Source organism: Callorhinchus milii, unplaced genomic scaffold (assembly GCF_018977255.1).
Source record: "Callorhinchus milii isolate IMCB2004 unplaced genomic scaffold, IMCB_Cmil_1.0 Scaffold4, whole genome shotgun sequence".
NCBI classification, from domain to species: domain Eukaryota; kingdom Metazoa; phylum Chordata; class Chondrichthyes; order Chimaeriformes; family Callorhinchidae; genus Callorhinchus; species Callorhinchus milii.
In genome coordinates this window covers 10,584,223-10,603,640 of record NW_024704745.1, presented here as the reverse complement: position 1 = coordinate 10,603,640, position 19,418 = coordinate 10,584,223, and the positions used below count along the sequence as shown (strand labels likewise).

Genomic DNA, 19,418 nt, shown 5'->3' with positions numbered 1-19,418 from the left:
GACGTCCACCTGATGTGAACAGGCACAAGCATGATGAGCTGAATGGCCTCCTTCTGTGCTGTAATATTCTATGATTCGATGAAAGGCACTATTTAATTTGCTTACCTCTGCCTCCTCCAGGGCTGTTTGGACCTCTATCTTTTCCTGCTCTAATTGCTTCTTCACCTTTTCAATTTCATGCAGATTTTTGTTTCCTTCACTCAGCTGATCTGTCAGATCGGTTATCTCTTCTGTCAATACAAGAACGACCTTTTCAACATACAACAAAATGAGCGGCTGCATAGTTTATCACAGGACTATTCCTGCAGGGTGATTACAAGAGACTTAATTGAAGATAATCACTGAACATATTGGTGAGGTTATCATTGGGATCAACTTTGAGATAAGGTCCCTACATTACATACAGTGTAGCATACATTATAACCAGTGAGCCCAGACAATGCAGAAAATTGACTACTTATTCCAGCTACGCACACAAATATGACATTTCGCTATGGTTTTTAGTTTTACTAGATATCTATTTAGAACAAAATACTGTCTGTAGAAGAATATACTTATTTCTATACAATATTCACCGTAAAGGCTCCAAAATGTTTTTAAATAATGTATAGTATCTTATGATTTTGTTTGTTACTTTTCCTGTAAGCTTTTCTAAATCTTAGAGATTTTAATGACAGCCGCGGGAATGAACAGCTTCAAAATTGACACCTGATTTCAAGAATTTTGCTGATCTTTGCTCGCTCGTGAATTTTAGAATGTGTGTGGTGGATTGGACAGAGCAATGCGATGGAAAGAACAGCTTGCTCTAAAGGCCAGTGCAGACTTGATGGGCTGAATGGCCTCCTACTGCTCTGTAATTTTCTATGATTCTGATTCTTAAAGCACTCGGACACATTTCCACGTTCTCAAATGTTTATTTTACCTTGTAGGTTCTTGTTCTCTCTTTTCAGCGTCTCCAAGTTGTCCAAAGACTCTTCATAGGCGTTCTTCAGTTTGAAGATCTCAGTGGTCAGTCTATGGGCCTGTCTCTGAGATCCTTCTAGCTCGACCTGCGCTTCCTCAAACTTCTGCTTCCACTCGGCAACGATCTTGTCAAAGTTCCTTTGCTTTTTGTCCAGTGCCGCGGCTGCTGAGTTTGACCTCTCCAGGTCCACCACCATATCTTCCAGCTCACTCTGCAGTTTGTGTTTTGTTTTCTCCAAAGATGAGCATTTTGCATTCGCTGCCTCCACGGCCTCTTCAGCCTCCTGTAACCGCAAGGCCAGCTTTTTCCTTTCAAAGAACATAAGAATCGTATTTTAGTAGAATCGTAGAATATTACAGCACAGCAGAGCTACCCAATCAGTCCCACTGCTCTGCTCTTTCCCCATACCCCTGCAAATATTTCCTTTTCAAGTACCTATAGAATTCCCTGTTGAAAGTTGTTATTGAATCTGTTTCCACCTCCAAGAACAACAACTTGCGTTTGAATAGGCCCTTTACGTGGGGTAGTATCACAGAGCAATTAACAGTGGGCGAGCTTGATGCCGAGCCATAGAGAGAGGGCACAGTCGAAGTGGAAGGTCAGGTTTGATCAGAATACAACAGGAGGTTGTAGGTTCAAGCCTGTGTAGTGAAATGACAAGTTGTTCCAAAGCCAGTGTTTAGTTACGGACTGGAAATTGCGATATTTTTAACCCTTCTCTGTCTGCGCTAATAATACTGATCCCTCATTTTAAGAACTAGAATGTGCATTGATCAACTTGCTTCTGTTGCCCCAGGTGTGTGAAACACCACTTCAATTATGTTACACTGCTCTTAACTTTTAGTAGAAGATGAGGGCATATTTCTATATTTTTTGTGTCTTGAGTTTGGGCTTCTGTTGTAACACCTAGTTTAGCTCGTACTTTGCCTCTTCCAGTTCCTCTGTTCTTTGAATAGCGTCGATTTCGTATTTGTTTCTCCATTGAGCTACTTCAGCATTCGCTTTGGATAAAGTTCTCTGAAGCTCCCCCTTGGCTTCTTGCTCCTCCTCATACTGTTCACGCAGCAGATCGCTGTCATGCCTGGCAGCTTGCATCCCATGAGCTAAGGCATTCTTAGCCTGGAAAAGAGACAAGTTAGTTAGCTACGCAGGGGTCAGGACTTGAACTAACGACATAAAAATCCCGGTGAGTGGAAAAGTAAAAGACGGATTCAGCTCTTGGAGCTTTTGATACTGGTAGGTTGGTAGATCGTGTCAACTGGCCACAGATAGATGAGCTACTGAATATTCAACCGTTCAGGTCATTCCAGCTGAATAGTGCTCTTTGTCGTCTATAAATTGCCAAGTTTGCCAGCAAAAAGTTATTAAACTTGACAGTAATTACTGTGAAGCAGTCTGAGATTGTATTGTATTAGGTTTGGGAATGAATCAACATTGCATGTCTCACTTCAGAAAACATAAGTAGAGTGGTATAAAACTCCTTTATTCAAGACTTAAGGCAAAACAGAGGTTAAAAAATAATAAAAACAGAAACAGAAGTCGCTGGGAACACTCAGCAGGTCAGGCAGCATCTATGGAGAAAGGAAAGTGAGTCAATGTTTCGGGTCCACGACCCTTTGTCAGAACTGGGGCAGGTTGGGAGGGAGAGGCTTTTAAGGGCTAACAGAGAGGGGGGAGGCAGGACAAGGGAGACAAAGGAGAAAATGGGGTAGAGGACAGGGGATAATAATAATAATAATCCTTGCATTTGATATAGCGCTTTTCACGTCGGGAGGACGTCCCAAAGCACTTCACAGAACACACTGTAAAGTGAATTGACTGTATATTTGTGGACGAACGCGGCAGCCAATTGCGCACAGCAATGTCTCACAAACAGTCGTAGATTGAAAATGACCAATTTATTATTGTTTTTGTTTTTGGAGGGATTCCCAGCGACTTCTGTTTTTGTTTTCAGATTTCCAGCATCTGCAGTATTTGGTTAAAAAATAATGAAGTGGCACACAGTAAATAGGGAAGTAACAAACAATATTATCAAAAGCCCCCACTAAAAAGGGACATTTTACTCACTTTGGTTTCCTCTTCTAATTGCCTTCTTAGTTCATCAACCTGCTGAGTGAATGATTGCTTTTTTCTTGACAGCTGGTTAATGAGCGATTCCTTCTCCTCAAGCTTCCTGATAACCTCCCCTGGAAGGTGGATCACATTTTCACAGAATCTTTACACTGAGTACTCAGAGCCACAGGATAAGGAGATAATAATAATAATAATAATAACATTTGATATAGCACCTTATCAGGTATTCGAGACTTTGCGAAGCGCTTCACAGAATATACTGTGAAGTGAATTAACTGTACATTTTGTGGGCGAAACGCGGCAGCCAATTGTGAACAGCAGTGTCCCACAAACATTTGTGGATTGAAGTGACCAATTTATTATTTTTTTTGGAATTATTATCTCCGGAACAGTGATCCGCCAATCGACTTACAACCAGATTCCTACTTACTACTAGTTAAACAGAGGCGTGTGGAGTAAGGAAACTTACCATGCCGGGAATCAAACCCAGGTCTCTTGCTTGTGTTGCGAGTGCTCTAACCACTGAGCTACAGGGCTCCACAACAATAATAATAATCCTTGTGTTTGATATAACGACTTATCTTGTCGTTGAGACATCTCAAAGCGTTTCACAGAATATATTGTAAAGTAGATTTAGTGGGCAAAACGCTATGATAAGTTACTAAGGCAATACCTGAGCTGGTCAAACCCCCTTTTTCTTCTTCCTCGCTTCATGCCCAACCCAGTTGCTATGAAACACTTTGGAACATTATTATATGTGAGGAGTCAAGATGTGTGATATTTACCACAACTCACATTTCGCTCCACTTTCTCTCACAGCCCTCAATCAATTTCTGCAGCAAACAGTTACAAATATCAATAACGCAGATAATTCATAATAAAGAGCTTTTCTGTTGTTACCATTCTCTGTTAGGAGCCTAGATTTCTGGGTTGTCAGGTCATTAACCTGGTAAGTTAGTTCATCCAGTTTGGCTTTTGTTTCACTGAGTTGATCATCACTGGTGCGACACAGCTTCTCAGCATTTACCTACAGGAGATATTGTACGAATTAAAAACCAACACAAACAGTTCCTCAGTAAGTGAAAAACAAATCAGAACTGAAACCTCGGCGGTTAATTGGGGACATTAAGGTTGAAGGTGTAGATTTGCTTGTGGGCTAGCATTACCCTGACATTACTTAATTCATAGTCTACCCTGACACTCCAAAGGAGGTACCGTCCTTCGAACAATACATAAAAATGAGGTTCGGGTAAGTGTAACAGCCAATTGCTCTCAAGAACAATTACTGTGAAGCGCAGATTTAAAAGTCATAAAGCGCTGTATCAAATGCAAGGCTATTAGGTCTGGCTGGAATTCAAAACACATTTTAACTTTGTTCCTTAAAACAGGAGAAGGAATGTGATTGAAAACCGTGATTAGCATACCACAATTTTTAACCCAAAGCTACTTTCGTAATTTCTTCTACATTTTCCAACTGTACAGTCTCAGTCTATGAATGCTGAATCAGAGGTAAGCATTAGGTCACAAACTTTATACCTTGCCCTTGGTGACTTGTTCAACGTTTGATGCCAGGTCGTCTACTTCCATCTTAAGTTCGCTCTTTTCTTTCTCCAGTTTCTGCTTAACTCGCTGCAGGTTCTCTATCTGCTCGGCCAGCTCGGCCACACTGTCAGCGTGCTTCTTCCTGAAGGCTGCCATGGTCGCCTCGTGCTGCAGCGTGGATTCATCCAGGTCGTGACGCAACTTGAAAAACTCAGCCTCTCGTTTTTTATTCATCTCCACCTGGGCGGATGTGGCTCCGCCCGCTTCTTCCAATCGTTCGCTCAGCTCTTCCAGCTCTCGCGACAGTTCAGACCTCTGCTTCTCCACCTTCGCCCTCATTGCTCTGTCTGCTTCCAACTCTTCCTCAAGCTCCTCGATACGGGCCTGAAATAATCATAATAATCCTTGCATTTGATATCGCGCCTCATCGCGTTGTTGAGACAACAAACAGCAACAACAACAAAATGACGTTTGCATAGTGCCTTTCACGTCGGCAGGACGTCCCGAGGAGCTGGGCACATCCTAAAGTGTTACACAGAATATACTGTAAAATGAATTGACTGTATATTTTGGGGGGCAAAACGCGGCAGCCAATTGCACACAGCAGTATCCCCCAAACAGTCATAGATTGAGTAACCAAATAATTATTATTTTAAGGGATTATTACCCCCAGAAAGATGCAAGCGCTCTGGGATGCTACCCTGCGTGAGGGGCACTATATTAATGGTTCAAATATATCACAGCGACTCACAAAGTCAAGAGAACAGCATGAAGAATGCCTCATGTGATGTGATAATCATCACGAGTGCTAATTGTTACATTGTCTTTCATTGTGGTCAAACTGGTTGATGATTATAGACTGGTCCTTGAATGCACACACCTCCTGACATTGCATAAACATTTTGGCCCAAAGATTCCAACAGCCAATTTTGATGTCACTGACTATATCTGTATGCCACTTCTGGGGTTACTGATTTTAATAATAAGCAAATGGCAGCAACAATGGCATGTATTAGCAGGTTTGGGGACAGCAAAGGAAGCCCCTGACAATCTTCAAGCATTGCACCAAAAAGAATTACCAACAGGTTTGACCGCATTTGTAATTAAAGAGACAAGTATCACTAGCGCTAAGTGCCATTTCAAACATCACATTCTTCTCAACCCACTAGCTGCATATTGTAAGCCAGTCTTACAAAATACACTCATGGGAAATGTATATTAAAACAGATGTACGTTCTCGGGATTCTGGATTAAGGAATCCGGTTAAGAAATATCACAAGTTAGACCCAGTAGTCTAGTTTACCTGCAACTCCTTGATCTTCTTTTGAAGTTGACTGACCAAAGCCTGCTCATCTTCAATTTTAGAATTGAGCTGGTTAGTTTCAAACTCTTTTCTGTTGTGAGAGAAAAGCAGAGATTTTACTGAAATGCAGTCTGGCGAACATAACATTCTCTAAAAATTGAATAAATCCACTGTGTTAAAGAAATGTCAGTCATGTGATAGCATTAGTGTGCAACAACAACTTGCATTTGTATAGCACCCATAATGTAGGATAGTGTCCCATGACGCTGAGCCAGGTGGAGGTGGTCGAAGAGGAAGGTCTTCAGGTGCAGCCTGAGGATAGGGCAAAGTGGATAGAGAAAGATTGTTCCAGAGTTTCAGGGCACAGTGGCTGAAAGTGCAGCCACCGATGGTGGTGGGAGGGCACAAGGAGACAGTCGAGTGGAGGCAGTGGAGGTGGGCGGGTTGGGGAATAAGCAAATGCAAATTACAGTTGAGAGCTGCAATGTAATTTCAACTGTATTACAAAGATTGCAAATGTTTACTGTATTCTCTGAATAGTGCAATTTAAACATTGGAGTCCTGTAGCTCAGTGGTTAGAGCACTCGCTTTGCAAGTGAGACACCTGGGTTCAATTCCAGGCAGAGGGCGAAACCTTGGGCAAGTTTCCTTACTCCACACACCTAATAATAATCCCTCCAAAACCAAAAACAATAATAAATTGGTCATTTTCAATCTACGACTGTTTGTGGGACATTGCTGTGCGCAATTGGCTGCCGCGTTCGCCCACAAATATACAGTCAATTCACTTTACAGTGTGTTCTGTGAAGCGCTTTGGGACGTCCTCCCGACGTGAAAAGCGCTATATCAAATGCAAGGATTATTATTATTATTATTATTGTTTTGTAACTGCATATTTCTCTAATGCAGAATGTTTTTTTCAATAGAAACATGCAACAAAAATTCTGCCATTATATAATAGTGGTTCAATAACCCGTAAAGAGACAACAGGGACTCAAATAATCAATTCTCAGGCTTCAAATGACTGATTAAATCAGCTCTTCATTCCTAATAAGGTAGCCTAAGACAATCCTGTTCCAATTTCCAACGTCCATAGAAGAAAATGGTACAACATTAACTTAAAAAAAACTAAAAAACATGTAATAGAAGAAAGCAATGGTGAATGATTGCTTTTCATTTGATCTGAACCTGTAAAAACAATATAGAAATAGAAAAATCAGCTCAAGAAAATTTTAATTCCTTATATTCCTTACATTATTTTCACAGTCCTTCAAATAAAGGACAACGAGTTTGATCATTTGCTGCTAACCTGTGTATATAATATACACATATATATCTGTTTGAATCCATATGTAATTTCCAGTCTCTACTGTTCTGCAAGCAATATGATAAGGTTTATGAAAATGTGCTATTGGTCAGGAAATGGATTTCTTCCATGTTACAATTTGTCACTCTGTAAAGCATAATTGATATCATTTCTAAAAAAAATGCTGCAATCTTCATGACAATTGTTCTTTGCACCAGACCCACCTCAGTACTGACCATATTTTACTTGGATAAGGATAATCCCAACAGAATGTAATTTGCTCCCAAGATTAATACGCCAGAGGGCGCCAGAGCTGAGAAGTATTAAATTGCCCATCTAACCCAATCTATTGACTTTACTAAAATCTACAGGAGACTTGTATCAGCTGTAGAAAGGTCTAACGTATATCCCCAGACAGCTGGGAAGAGGTGGGAGGCTTTTCATGTAATGGATTTGCCGTCGATAATCCTCTGTCATTTATTCTTACAGGTTACTGGCAGATATTGTGCTGGGTATTTGCAACATTCAAAACTGCAGCAAGGGCATTTGAATAAAGGTGTCATACAACATGTTTCTCAAGTGACTTTGCTTCAAAAACCACAAGCAACAGATTGTGGAATCGATCCGGTAATTAATATCCATCAACAATGATATTATTGTGGTTGCTTGCTGCTACTGTGCAATACTCAATAGTTCAAGCGGTGTGATCAGACATGTACCATTGCTACAGCACATTATTAGACCACTTGACCTATGCCAAGTCAAACACGCCTTACTAAGGTGCACTGCCAATTACAAATAGGTCAACGTGTTGCCATACTCAAAAGAGGGATATTGAATGATTTTCTCTTTCATGGTAATGCATGTTTATTTATACTGGTCGTTACAATGAATCCACAAGTCTAAACTCCCGATGCACCTTACACAGTTAAGAAATACTGTTGTTCATGATAGCGATAAACTGGTAATATAGCATTTGTGAATGTATTGCTATAGTTTTATAGTGTGGCTAAACAGACTATTCACTGAAAGTTGCACTCACTGTATTAGATAACTTCAGCTCAGAATGCACAAGGTTGACGTATGAAAGATAATATGTAGGTCAACAGAAAGGATGTAGGTATGATTTTTTTCATTTAGTCAGTAATGGGTTTTACAATGATAGCAGCAATAGAAAACTCTGCTCCAAATGAATTCTTACATCTTTTTCCTTTTGCTCATAAGTGCTAAATTCAAGCTAAATCCCTTTGATATAGAAGTACTCTTGGGAGCAAAGGTGAAAACGACTTTATACTGAGGAAAGTGTTGTTTTAGGGAAAGGGTCGTGTGTAAAACCCACACGTGATCACAATAAAAGCAGACAAGCAAGTGGGTTTAGCAATGGCATAATGACCTAAAAAACAAGTGAAATTGGAGGCTGAGTAACAGGACTAAATAGGACAGCAGTCTTACCATGGTTTGAAAATTCTCTGCTTCATCTAATGCAGTGAATCATTGTCATTTGTATTGCTTATTCAATTCTCTGACTTTTTGTTTGCCAACAAAAAAGTCGCTGCCCTTAACAATAATTACTGTCAAAGTGCTTTAAGCCTATTGATGTGTAAATGAAATTTGTCACTTGTTTTGTAGATGCCCAGTGTATTTTTGTGTTCTGATAGTTACTTTTTTAACTTCTCCTCCATTTGCTGTTTATCGCTCTCCAGATCCAAAAGGCTGTCCGTGGTCAACTTTAGGTCACCTTCCAGCTTCCTCCTGGCTCTTTCCAAGTCCATTCGAACTTTCTTTTCTTGTTCAAGGGATCCTTCAAGCTAGAAAACAAGAAAGGATTTTTTCAGACCAGAAAAGCGATTGTATTCGGTGTCCTCACTTGGTAAGAAAGCTACTCGATTGCTTTGGGCATCAGATGCTTTTCCACCCGTTCAGCACTGCAGGAAATCTGTACCACTGAAGCTGCCCTTCAGAGGCTGTTCCTTGTTAGATATATAGTACAATCAGTTTGTGGTGATAGCTGTTCTTGCATGTGATGTGACAGGTCTTATATTGTAAAGAATGAGTCTGTTTTTAGAACAGAATCATGGAATTTACAGCACATAAACTACCCTTCAAGCCGTTACTGTTTTTTTGTCTCCTCATGAACCACCTAAACCCATTTCCTATCCATGCCCTTCAAATGTACCTCTTTTTTAAGTGTGCATCTAATTCATTTCCAAAAGGATTTATGAACTCTGCTTCAACAGCGGAATATATGTGAGTGCAGATTAGTGTTGGCGAGCTATGTTGGGTGGCATCACAGCTGGTCCCAATCCTTTCTGCACCCAATGTCCACACGCACCCATTTTCCAGTAGAGGGTCACCATTCTGTGTAAAACTGACCCAACACAAATGGTTATTATTGCTGCTATGTTCTCTGAACTGCCCCCAATATATTTTTCTAAACCTTGCAATCAGTAAAAAATAAATATTTAAGACAAAATAATTATCTTGGGGGCCAATGAGCTTACGTCATCTACTTGTTGTTCCAGCTTCGATTTTGCCTTCGTCAGAGTGTTGACTTTATCTTCCTCTGTTTGTAGGTCATCCAAAACCTGTTGGTACACTTCTTGTACAGATTTCATTTCCTTGGTTAGTTTGCTAATGCTTTCATCAAGTACCACCGTTTCCTCAGTTAGGTTTTTGACCTGTAGTGTATTAATGTACCAGTGTTAAGTGTTACTTTCAGATAATAATAATAATCCTTACATTTGGTATGATGCCTTTCAAGTCTGGAGGATGTCCCAAAGCACTTCACAGGATATATTGTAAAGTGAATGTATGGTTTTTGTGAGTGAATGCAACAGTCAATTTGCACACAGCAATATCCCAGCCATGAAGGGAATGAAAAATTGTGTTTAGGGCCAGGACACTAGGGGAAACTCCCTTGTTTTAAGTTGTGCCATGGAATCTTTAACATCCACCTGAATAGGTAGATGGGGCCTTGGTTTAATGTTTTATCCAAAAGACAGCACCTCCAACAATGCAGCACTGCTTCAGGATGTCAGCTAAGAGTCAGACAAAATGAGTTCCAAGTCCCAACATGGTGTTTGAACCCACGACCTTCTGATTCAGAGGTGAGAGTGCTACCAATTGAGCCAGGCTGACATATTTACACCATAGCAGCAAAATAAGAGGACATAGGTTTGTAACTACCAAGACAGACACCAAGAACTATTTCTTTTCAAGGAGAGCAACTAAATAGAATGTCTTTACAGGAAGCGTGGTTAAGCTAATGGCATTGGACTCATTTAAGAAACAGCGTGATGCTGTAATAGGAGGATGGTAGGGTATTCTGGAAGGATAAAATCAAATAGGCCAAAGAGCCTTATTCATCCATACCTATTGATCTTGTGTGATCAATATTACCCTTGATAAGTTTACATCTTTATTAATTTGAATTTGTTTTCAAATACACTATTCAATTCAAAATAAAATCCATGGCTTTATACCTTATTTTCAGTTGCATGCTTCTCTTTTTCAACTTTTGCCAATGTTATTTCAAGGTCATCAATATCTTTCTTGAGTTCCGAGTTCTCATCCTCCAGCTTCCGCTTTTAGCAGTTAGTTCCGAGTTCATTTCCTCTTCATCTTCCAGATGCTCTGTTAGCTCTTTGGCCTTTGCTTCAAGCTGGATTTTGGATTTGATCAAAAGGTCACACCTCTCCTCTGCATCTGTCAGTGTATCTTGCTCCTGTTGAAATATAGGAAGAACATTAGAATATTTAGATTGAATCAACAATCTGATTCCCTTTTGATTCCGAACCTCACCAACCTGCCTTCACAGCAATCCTCAATCTCTTCTCTCTCCAGAAAAATTACCTACTTGTCTCTCGAGTCCATGTTTTCTAACTACTGCAATGGTTCACACTAGTACTTTCTCTACAGATACAAAGGTAGTCCTAACTTCCCTTCTATCTGCTGCTAATCGTCATGTTGTCTGTCATGCTTATATGAATCCTTTGCTAAGTGCCTATGTCAACTTATATAAATAACCCTTCTTATAATCTTGAGGGTATGGATGCATTATAATTTTTATAATGCATCCATACCCTTGTGATGAAATTATATTCCAAGTTGCCAGTTATATAATTTCTATGACTAGGTAACTATAACGGCAGGCAGCATGGGTTTGCCTTATAAAACAACAATTCACAACCTCTCTTGATTTGTACTCTATACTTATTCCAATGCAACCCAGTTCCCAATATGTCTATTTATCTATCACAAAGTAACAGTGCTCACTAGTCATGCCTTGTTGAACGATGCTCATTTTTGCATGGTATTAGAGTTCTATTTAGCCTCAGTTAGGCACATATAAGTTTACATGTACACACATACAAATGAATAGGATTGTATTGCATTTACAGATCTAATACAAATAGCTAACAAGAATGAAACAAGGTGAGCTAAAACCCCACATACAGCTTGAAGTTGAAGTAACAAGTCATTCTTGTCTTGGATAAGAGCGACTTGTTTTTCTTCTAATTCCTTCTTCCTTGCTTCTGACTTTTCCAAATTTTCCTTCTGTTTCAGGAATTCCTCCTTCAAAGTTGCCATTTCTTTCTCTGTTTCAGCCGACTTCAGTAATGGCTTGATCTTGAAATACAGCTTCATCCAAGACCAGTTCTTAACAGACATGAACGCACGAATGTTCCACTGGATAACCAGCAGAGCATCCCTGTTTAAAGGAACAAAGAGTTGTAAGCATATTCCAAATGTATTCTACCCATCCTTAAATAAATTAATGTTGTACAGTAATATCATTAAAAAGTGCAAGATACCGAAATGTTTTCAATTCTAAATCTCAGACGATTAAAAACATCAGAATAAAGAGAGGCTATTAAGTCCAATGATTGAATCTACCAGTTTATTAGAAAACAGTAGATTGTTTAGGCCCTTTTACACACGCTTAATATCACTATTTCCCTAGTATCTATCTCTTTCATAGATGAGCTTCAGTCAATATTTAAGGACTTAGCAATGCACACACTCAGTAAAATCAGCTGCTGTTATACTTAGATTCTCTTCAAGTCTTTGAGGAATTGCAACCATGCGGATCATATAACAAAGAAGGTGAGTGTGTTGTGTACTCATGCACAATGTTCAAAAATATGGTAAATCTTCCTATTAGCTCAGGATATGATAGGTGTAATAAGGCAGGATCATTATCAAATATTCTAAAGATTAATTTCTATCAGGCTTTGACTGTCATTGGAAAACACTTGGTTATCTTTGCTATTACCTTCGTTGTATAATCTTTTCAAATTCAATGCGCATCAATCTGCCTCTTGATCTGGACTGAATCATGGTCAGGATTTTTGCAAGTCTTTCATCTCGCATCTCCTCAAGTTGGCCAAGTAGACCTGCCTTGAAAAACACCTTCAAAACAAAACAGTCCATGAAATGACACGGTCAATTCATACAATAACTTTTCACTTTGCAGGATGAACTCTTGGGTAGAAATTCCACTTGGGTCTGAATTTATTCTATTAATGTTGCATTCAGAAAGTCCAGAATTTGGCAAATTCTTAAGTGTGGCCTTAACTTTGAAACTGGTTCTATGATAAGTTTCTTTTAAAAACTACATGAAACCAGCTTCAAAATTAAAGCTGAGTTCAACAATTTGTCAAACTCTGGACATTCTAAAATGTGACATTAAGTAAGGCACCATCTATCTAATTTTACCCCATCTGTTTCCTAGGACTCTTCATATGTGATAAGAACATAAGAATTAGGAGCAAGAGTAGGCCATTCGGCCCCTCGAGCCTGCCCCACTATCATCATGGCTGATCTTCTGACCTAACTTTAATTACCTGCACTATCCCCATATCCCCTAATGCCTCTGTTTTTAAAAAAATCTGTCAGTCTCAGCCTTTAAAAGAGATCTTCCCCTTCGTGAAAAATATAATAATAATCTTGCATTTTGATATGGAGCCTTATCACATCTTCGAGACGTCTCAAAGCGCTTCACAGAATATAATGTAAAGTCAATTGACTGTATAATTTGTGGGCAAAACACAGCAGCCAACCGCACGCAGAGGTGTTCCACAAACAGTCGTGGATTGAGTGACCAAATCATTATTATTTATTCAGAAGAAATTATTACCCCCGGAAAAGTGATGCTCCAATCGACTAACAACTGGGTTCCTAGTTACTGCTAGATAAACAGAAGCGTGTGGAGTAACTTTGCCCAAAGTTTCACCCTGCCGGAAATTGAACCCAGATCCTGTCGCTTGCGAGGTGAGTGCTCTAACCACTAAGCTACAGGATTCCGAGGAGAACAGGAAAATATCCTCATTCTTTAAAAGAGAGAAGCCTGCATGGTGAATTTAGGAATATAGAAACAGCAGTAGTGAATCCGACCCATGTTTTAGCTCATGGCAAGTCTTAATTTCTTAATTAGTCTTAATTTCCCCAGGTTTTCTCCATGCTCTTTAACACCATTATCTCCTCTTAAAAACACTTTGTTGGATTCTGCATCTACAGCTTTCTGTAGAAGTAAATTCCATTCATTCTCACAACCCCTTCTTTGAAGAAATATGTTGTGATTTCATTGTCCTTCCCTCTCGAGCATCTCAGCTATTATGAAGATAGATTGTTGCCGTAAGCTCCTCACCTTGGTGTGTCCAAAGCAGTATTGCATGTGATCAATGTCAAGGGAGTCCAGAAGCTTTTCAGCTGCTTTTCTACTGTCAACAAACGTATCCTCGGGAATTGCGCTGGGGTTCAAATATACGATATCTATCGAAAATAATAGATTGTTTTAACATTTTCTAAAAATAATAATAATAATAATCCTTGCATTTGATACAGCGCTTTATCCAACACCTTCAAGGCATCTCAAAGCTCTTCACAGAATATGCTGTAAAGTGAAATGACTGTTATTTTGTGGGCGAAACACGGCAGCCAATTGCGCACTGCAGTGTCCCACAAACAGTGGTGGATTGAAGTGACCAATTTATTGTTTTTTTTCTTGAGGGATTATTATCATGTGTGTGGAGTAAGGCAACTTGCCCAAGGTTTTGCCCTGCCGGGAATCAAACCCAGGTCTCTCGCTTGCGAAGCAAGCACTAAAACCACTGAGCAACACAACTCCACAATGCACACTGAGCTACAGGACCTAGCAATGCATACACTCAGTGAAATCAGCCGTTGTTATACTTGGATTCTCTTCAAGTCTTTGAGGAATTACAACCTTGTGGAACATACAATACTTAATACTTAACATATCACATCCTCAAGAGCTTTCAATATCACAAACCAATAAAGCACTGTAGGATAATCCATTTTCCTTGTGTGCATATGCCTGATTCCTTATTTATGCAATCATTTTGCCATTAAATTGTACTGCATAGTTATCACATACATCTTGTTTTCAAAGGTTGATGGGGAAAAGGCAGTATTGTTATTCCTCTGAATTATATTGAGACTCTAAATGTGAGGGTCTAAAAGAGTTGTTTGATAAAAAATATTGTGAAGTTGCAAGAATTTGTAATTCTACATACACGTCACCAGATTCATTAACCCGACAATGAACAATATTCAGTAGAATATGAGCCAGATTGAATAAAGTCACAACGATATGATTCCACTAGTAACACAGTGCAGCTAGTGTTACTGTGAACAGGTAACTCATATAACTACAGAACATGTCTTTACAGAGCTTCACCTTTGTTTGAAATCAGCGTACTGCACCCTGTTTGGAAACCCTTTGCGGCAGATGCGGATTCCTTCCAGGACACCATTACAACGGAGTTGATGGAGCACCAGGAATGCATCCATAGCACCTTCAACACCAAAGACAAGCTATGGTTATGATGACAGAAAAGGGCAGTACTATCCTCCAACTCATGAGGTAATATAGTTTCTTGAAAAAACAGTGTTGTCCTTATTTCTGGAATACCTCAGATTCCACTCAATTCACGAATATCAATCCCGAGAAAATTAGCTTTTATTCTGGTTTTATAACCCGACAGTTTAAAGTAACTTTACTTTTAGTGTAAATGAAGTTCCAGAGGATGGAACAGTTCTTAGTGTTTACCTGGAGTCTTTGTTTCATTAGGAATGAGGCAACGAACAAAATGTGGTGCTGTTGATTTCAGGTTGGTCATGAGTTTGTTGAGATTTTCCTGAAATTCATCAAATTGAAATAAACAATTGGGTTCCTTTCTCAGTAAGAGTTATCAAGATTACGTTTGTGAAGAGCACCTCACCTTATGTAAGGATGACACAGTTTGGAAGGATGCTCCTTTCTTTCGTTTCTTGTCACCAGTTTGATCTGATTAAATGTCAAAAGTAAGTGATTTGTTTTAGGGAGAAGTACAATAACACCCAAATAAAATTCAACAAACACGTTTCTTCTCTGATTACACTTATATTGTTACGTTTTGTTCAAACCTCGGTAAGGGTGAACAATGAACATTCAGTTTGATTGAAACTACAGCTAAGTCGTATACAGTTAGAACATCCGTAACCTCCAGCGAAACAGCAATGTGGGAACGTAATCTAGTCCATTACAACCCAGGCACCACAACACCTGAACCAAGAAAACATTTTTCAAGTTAATTCTGAGTTAGAAGAGTAACCTGTAAATAAGCTTGGAGAAACCACTTTCCACATTTTGCGAAAGGTGAAAATGTTGCACTCAAACTCTGAGTCCCACCAGCTTGAAAAAACATCAGCTTGAAAAAAAACGGTCCGTTTTCGAAGCCAAAAAGCGGCCTCCCCAGATTCATTCACACAATTATCACTTTTTGTTATCACAAATTATCAAAAATCACAAATCACCTTTAAAGCAAATATGAAAAATGAAATCCCATTGTTGTTTAGATTTAATAAAAAACAAATCCAAAATGTATCCCCTGTAATTTCTACGGAACACAACTCTGATCATAACTATCACCAAGATTGATTGAGCTGATCTGTGTGTTATTATATTAATAATAATAATCCTTGCGTTTGATATAGCGCCTTATCACGTCTTTGACACATCTCAAAGCGCTTCATGGAGAATATACTGCAAAGACTGTATATTTTTGGGGTGAAACGTGGCAGCCAATTGCGCACAGCAGTGTCCCACAACCAGTCGTTACAAATTACAAACAACTAGAATATATATTGGTATTACTGCTATCTTCCTGATAGGCCCAATCCTGTTATTCATAAAGAATTCCTATTCACTAGCTCCCTGCTGAGAAACACAAACTTTGAACTGAACTTTCGTTTTTTGTGATACTGCACAAACAATAAACGTGATATCAAAACCTATTCCTGGAACATTCAGGTGCTCACCTTTTGCAATATTGTTGGTGACCAATTGTCCTCTGTAAATGTGGTTAACAAAGGCGGCTATTTTATTTACATATCGAAAAAGTGGCAAATTCTGGCAGAATTCCAGTTTAATTGCCATGGAGAAATTATTATAATAGTAATCCTTGCATGATACTGGAAGCCTTGTAGGGAAAGAATCCACACTACATAAAGTATTACACTAAACCATCATAAAAAGCCCCTAAAAGCATAAACCCACATATATTTACTCAGCTCATGAAACACAATTGCTGTTACTCTGATTCCTAAAGAAGAATCTACAGGAGTCTAAAGCTCACAGTGAACAAAATAGTGTTGGAAAGTACTGAGCTACAATAAATCGCTATTTGGAAGATTTTATCAAGTCTATAAAATGAACGCTTAAGAATTCATACTCACTGCTGTCTGAACTGACATAATTTTCAAAGATACTCCCAAGTAGCTTGTTGGATGATTTTTGAAATAATGCCACCACCGTTTCGTTCAGAGGATCTTTGTTTTTTTCCAGCCAACCAGCAATATTGTACGGTACCTTAAAAACAATGGGAAAATTTGTCAGGCTATTTTGCATAGGTTTAACCTTCATGGCTAAAACTTCCAATCAGCAGTACACACAAAGCTTTTGGTAATGTGTAATAATAACAATATGAAATCCTATTACCTAAACGCCAGGATCACCAAAGAAGATGCCTTTAATACTGAATGGAATTTCTACCGCTTAGATTTGTATAATTAACTCTATACTGAAATGAATGATTGCCTTTGATAAAACACATTATCATATCAAAATGTTTAAGTAACTTCACTCAATGATGTCTAATGGCTTGTTATGCAAGCAAATGGAGATAACTAATTTACATCAATAATGCCCCACAAATTAGTGTAAAACATGAATCAATAATTAATTTGTATTCTTTTTCCATTTGGACGAGGAACATTGGTCAGGGCACCGAAAGACCTTCTGCTCTTCTTTGGAATGGAATATTTAGCATTCACCTCATATATATCTCAACAAATGTAAAATATTTTGTTTGTCCCTCTGGTGTAATTGGCAGATTCTTTGTTTATTTCAATAGAAGGATTTTCTGTAAAATTCAAGAAATAATAGCAGGCCAAATATGTTCTGATAAAACTGTGGAATAAAATATCTTCTCAATGCGTACCCTTTATTATAAATATCGGTTTAAACACGATTATATATTTTGCACCATATAAAACAATTAATAAAACTGTAAGAGAGTATTGTGTGAAGGTCAGTAAGTTTTACATTTCTTGATGTCTAAGAGCATCTTATCTCCCACTATCCATGACCATATGGAGTGATCTCAGAAATGGGATCCTTCCCTCCCCATAAAATGACAGCACCAAGAAAATAGGTTGATAAGCATTTAACACAAAAGCTAGGTTAACACGTCAGTTAATTCCGGTGAAATCTCACAACCTGAGGTGTTATCTCTCAGATGCCTAGCGACCTATTGCACATTTCAAGTATTTTCTCTGCAAATTGTCTGCCGCATTTGCCAAAAAATGCGCTTTACAGAAAACATTATAATTTCATATTTTCTCGGTCCGTAAACTTAAAAACCAGCAGAGAATAACAGCAACAATAATTTACATTTATATAGCGCCTTTCACATCAGTAGAGTAGGATTTGCACAAAGCACTTTGCGTAGCTTGTGGGACCGCAATAAGACGTTCTTGTCCACCGAAGCCTGTAAACCTTCTGCCCTTTGCAAAATCAACTCGATTGACTCTGAATGTAAGACATACTTACCACACCAGCATAATGGCAAAGTTCGAAGTGAGCCTCGTATTTCCTTTTCTTGTCAGGTCTTGGCCTCTGGAAGTTGGCTGATTTTCCAAGGTGATTGTCATATAACTTGGCTTTGAAGGTTGTGTCACTGGCTTTTGGAAACATGCATTCCTCTTCAAGGATGGATATGATTCCCATGGGCTGTCCAAAAGCAATACAAGCCATTAAAGGATAACAATATTTCACGTTAATAACTCATTATCCCAATAGCAAACGAGTCTTGTCACAACTATGTGACTGCAGGACCTGACTTAAGTGAAGTACATTAAAGAGTGCAGCCGCATTAACTTAATCTGCTTGACTCATGCCAGGATCCTGAGGATGTTTTAATCAGTTCTTGTTTTTCTTTTTAGCAGCTTTAGTTAGTTAGACGCAGAATAATAGCAGCCTGAGAATATTAATAATAATAAATGGTTTATCCTTATTTGCCCAGTGATAATATGGAGGCCTGTTTAGGAGAAAAATAGGATAGAAAAAGGTAGAACCATAACGATTCCCGTTTGTACATAAATACCTTTTCTATTAGATCAATGCAAGACTGTAAATCAAGTCCAAAGTCAATGAACTCCCACTGAATGCCCTCCTTCTTATACTCTTCCTGCTCCAGGACAAACATGTGGTGGTTGAAATACTGTTGCAGTTTTTCATTTGTGAAATTGATGCAGAGCTGTTCAAAGCTGTTGTACTGTAACACAACAGACAGATATTTTCAACTTGAAAGTAAAATTGAAAATGAAAGACTGAATTGAGATTTGTCGCCTTACAAACACTGATGTTTCACTGCCGTTGGTGACTTTCATTTGTTAGTTCAGAGATATAATCGACCCGCAGATGTCTGTGAGCTGGGGGATTCGGATGCAACGTTAAACCAAGGTGCTGTCTGCCTGGATGTTAAAAATTCCCTGGCACTATTCGAAAAGAGAAGGAAGTTTCTCCCGATGTCCTGACCAACAATCTCCGAAATAAGATTGGTCATTCCCTTCATGACCTTGCTGTACGCAAATTGGGTTCGCCCACGAAACCCACGCAGTCACTCCACTTTACAGTATATCTTGTAAAGTGCTTTCAGATGTCT

The 19,418-nt window shown here is 38.9% G+C and overlaps 1 protein-coding gene across 1 annotated transcript in view; it reads right to left on the bottom strand.

Moving 5' to 3' along the window:
- LOC103180134 (myosin heavy chain, cardiac muscle isoform) overlaps nt 1-19,418 on the bottom strand; it is a 39,503-nt gene that overhangs the window by 8,193 nt on the left and 11,892 nt on the right. The window contains 21 exon segments of the mRNA XM_007895794.2: nt 106-230; nt 923-1,272; nt 1,887-2,083; nt 3,032-3,150; nt 3,938-4,064; nt 4,574-4,963; nt 5,883-5,973; nt 8,851-8,996; nt 9,690-9,866; nt 10,671-10,777; nt 10,780-10,912; nt 11,644-11,899; nt 12,464-12,600; nt 13,838-13,951; nt 13,953-13,962; nt 14,891-15,008; nt 15,263-15,350; nt 15,435-15,492; nt 16,920-17,062; nt 18,305-18,484; nt 18,858-19,028. Of these exon segments, the coding sequence (XP_007893985.2) occupies nt 106-230; nt 923-1,272; nt 1,887-2,083; nt 3,032-3,150; nt 3,938-4,064; nt 4,574-4,963; nt 5,883-5,973; nt 8,851-8,996; nt 9,690-9,866; nt 10,671-10,777; nt 10,780-10,912; nt 11,644-11,899; nt 12,464-12,600; nt 13,838-13,951; nt 13,953-13,962; nt 14,891-15,008; nt 15,263-15,350; nt 15,435-15,492; nt 16,920-17,062; nt 18,305-18,484; nt 18,858-19,028 (3,237 nt within the window).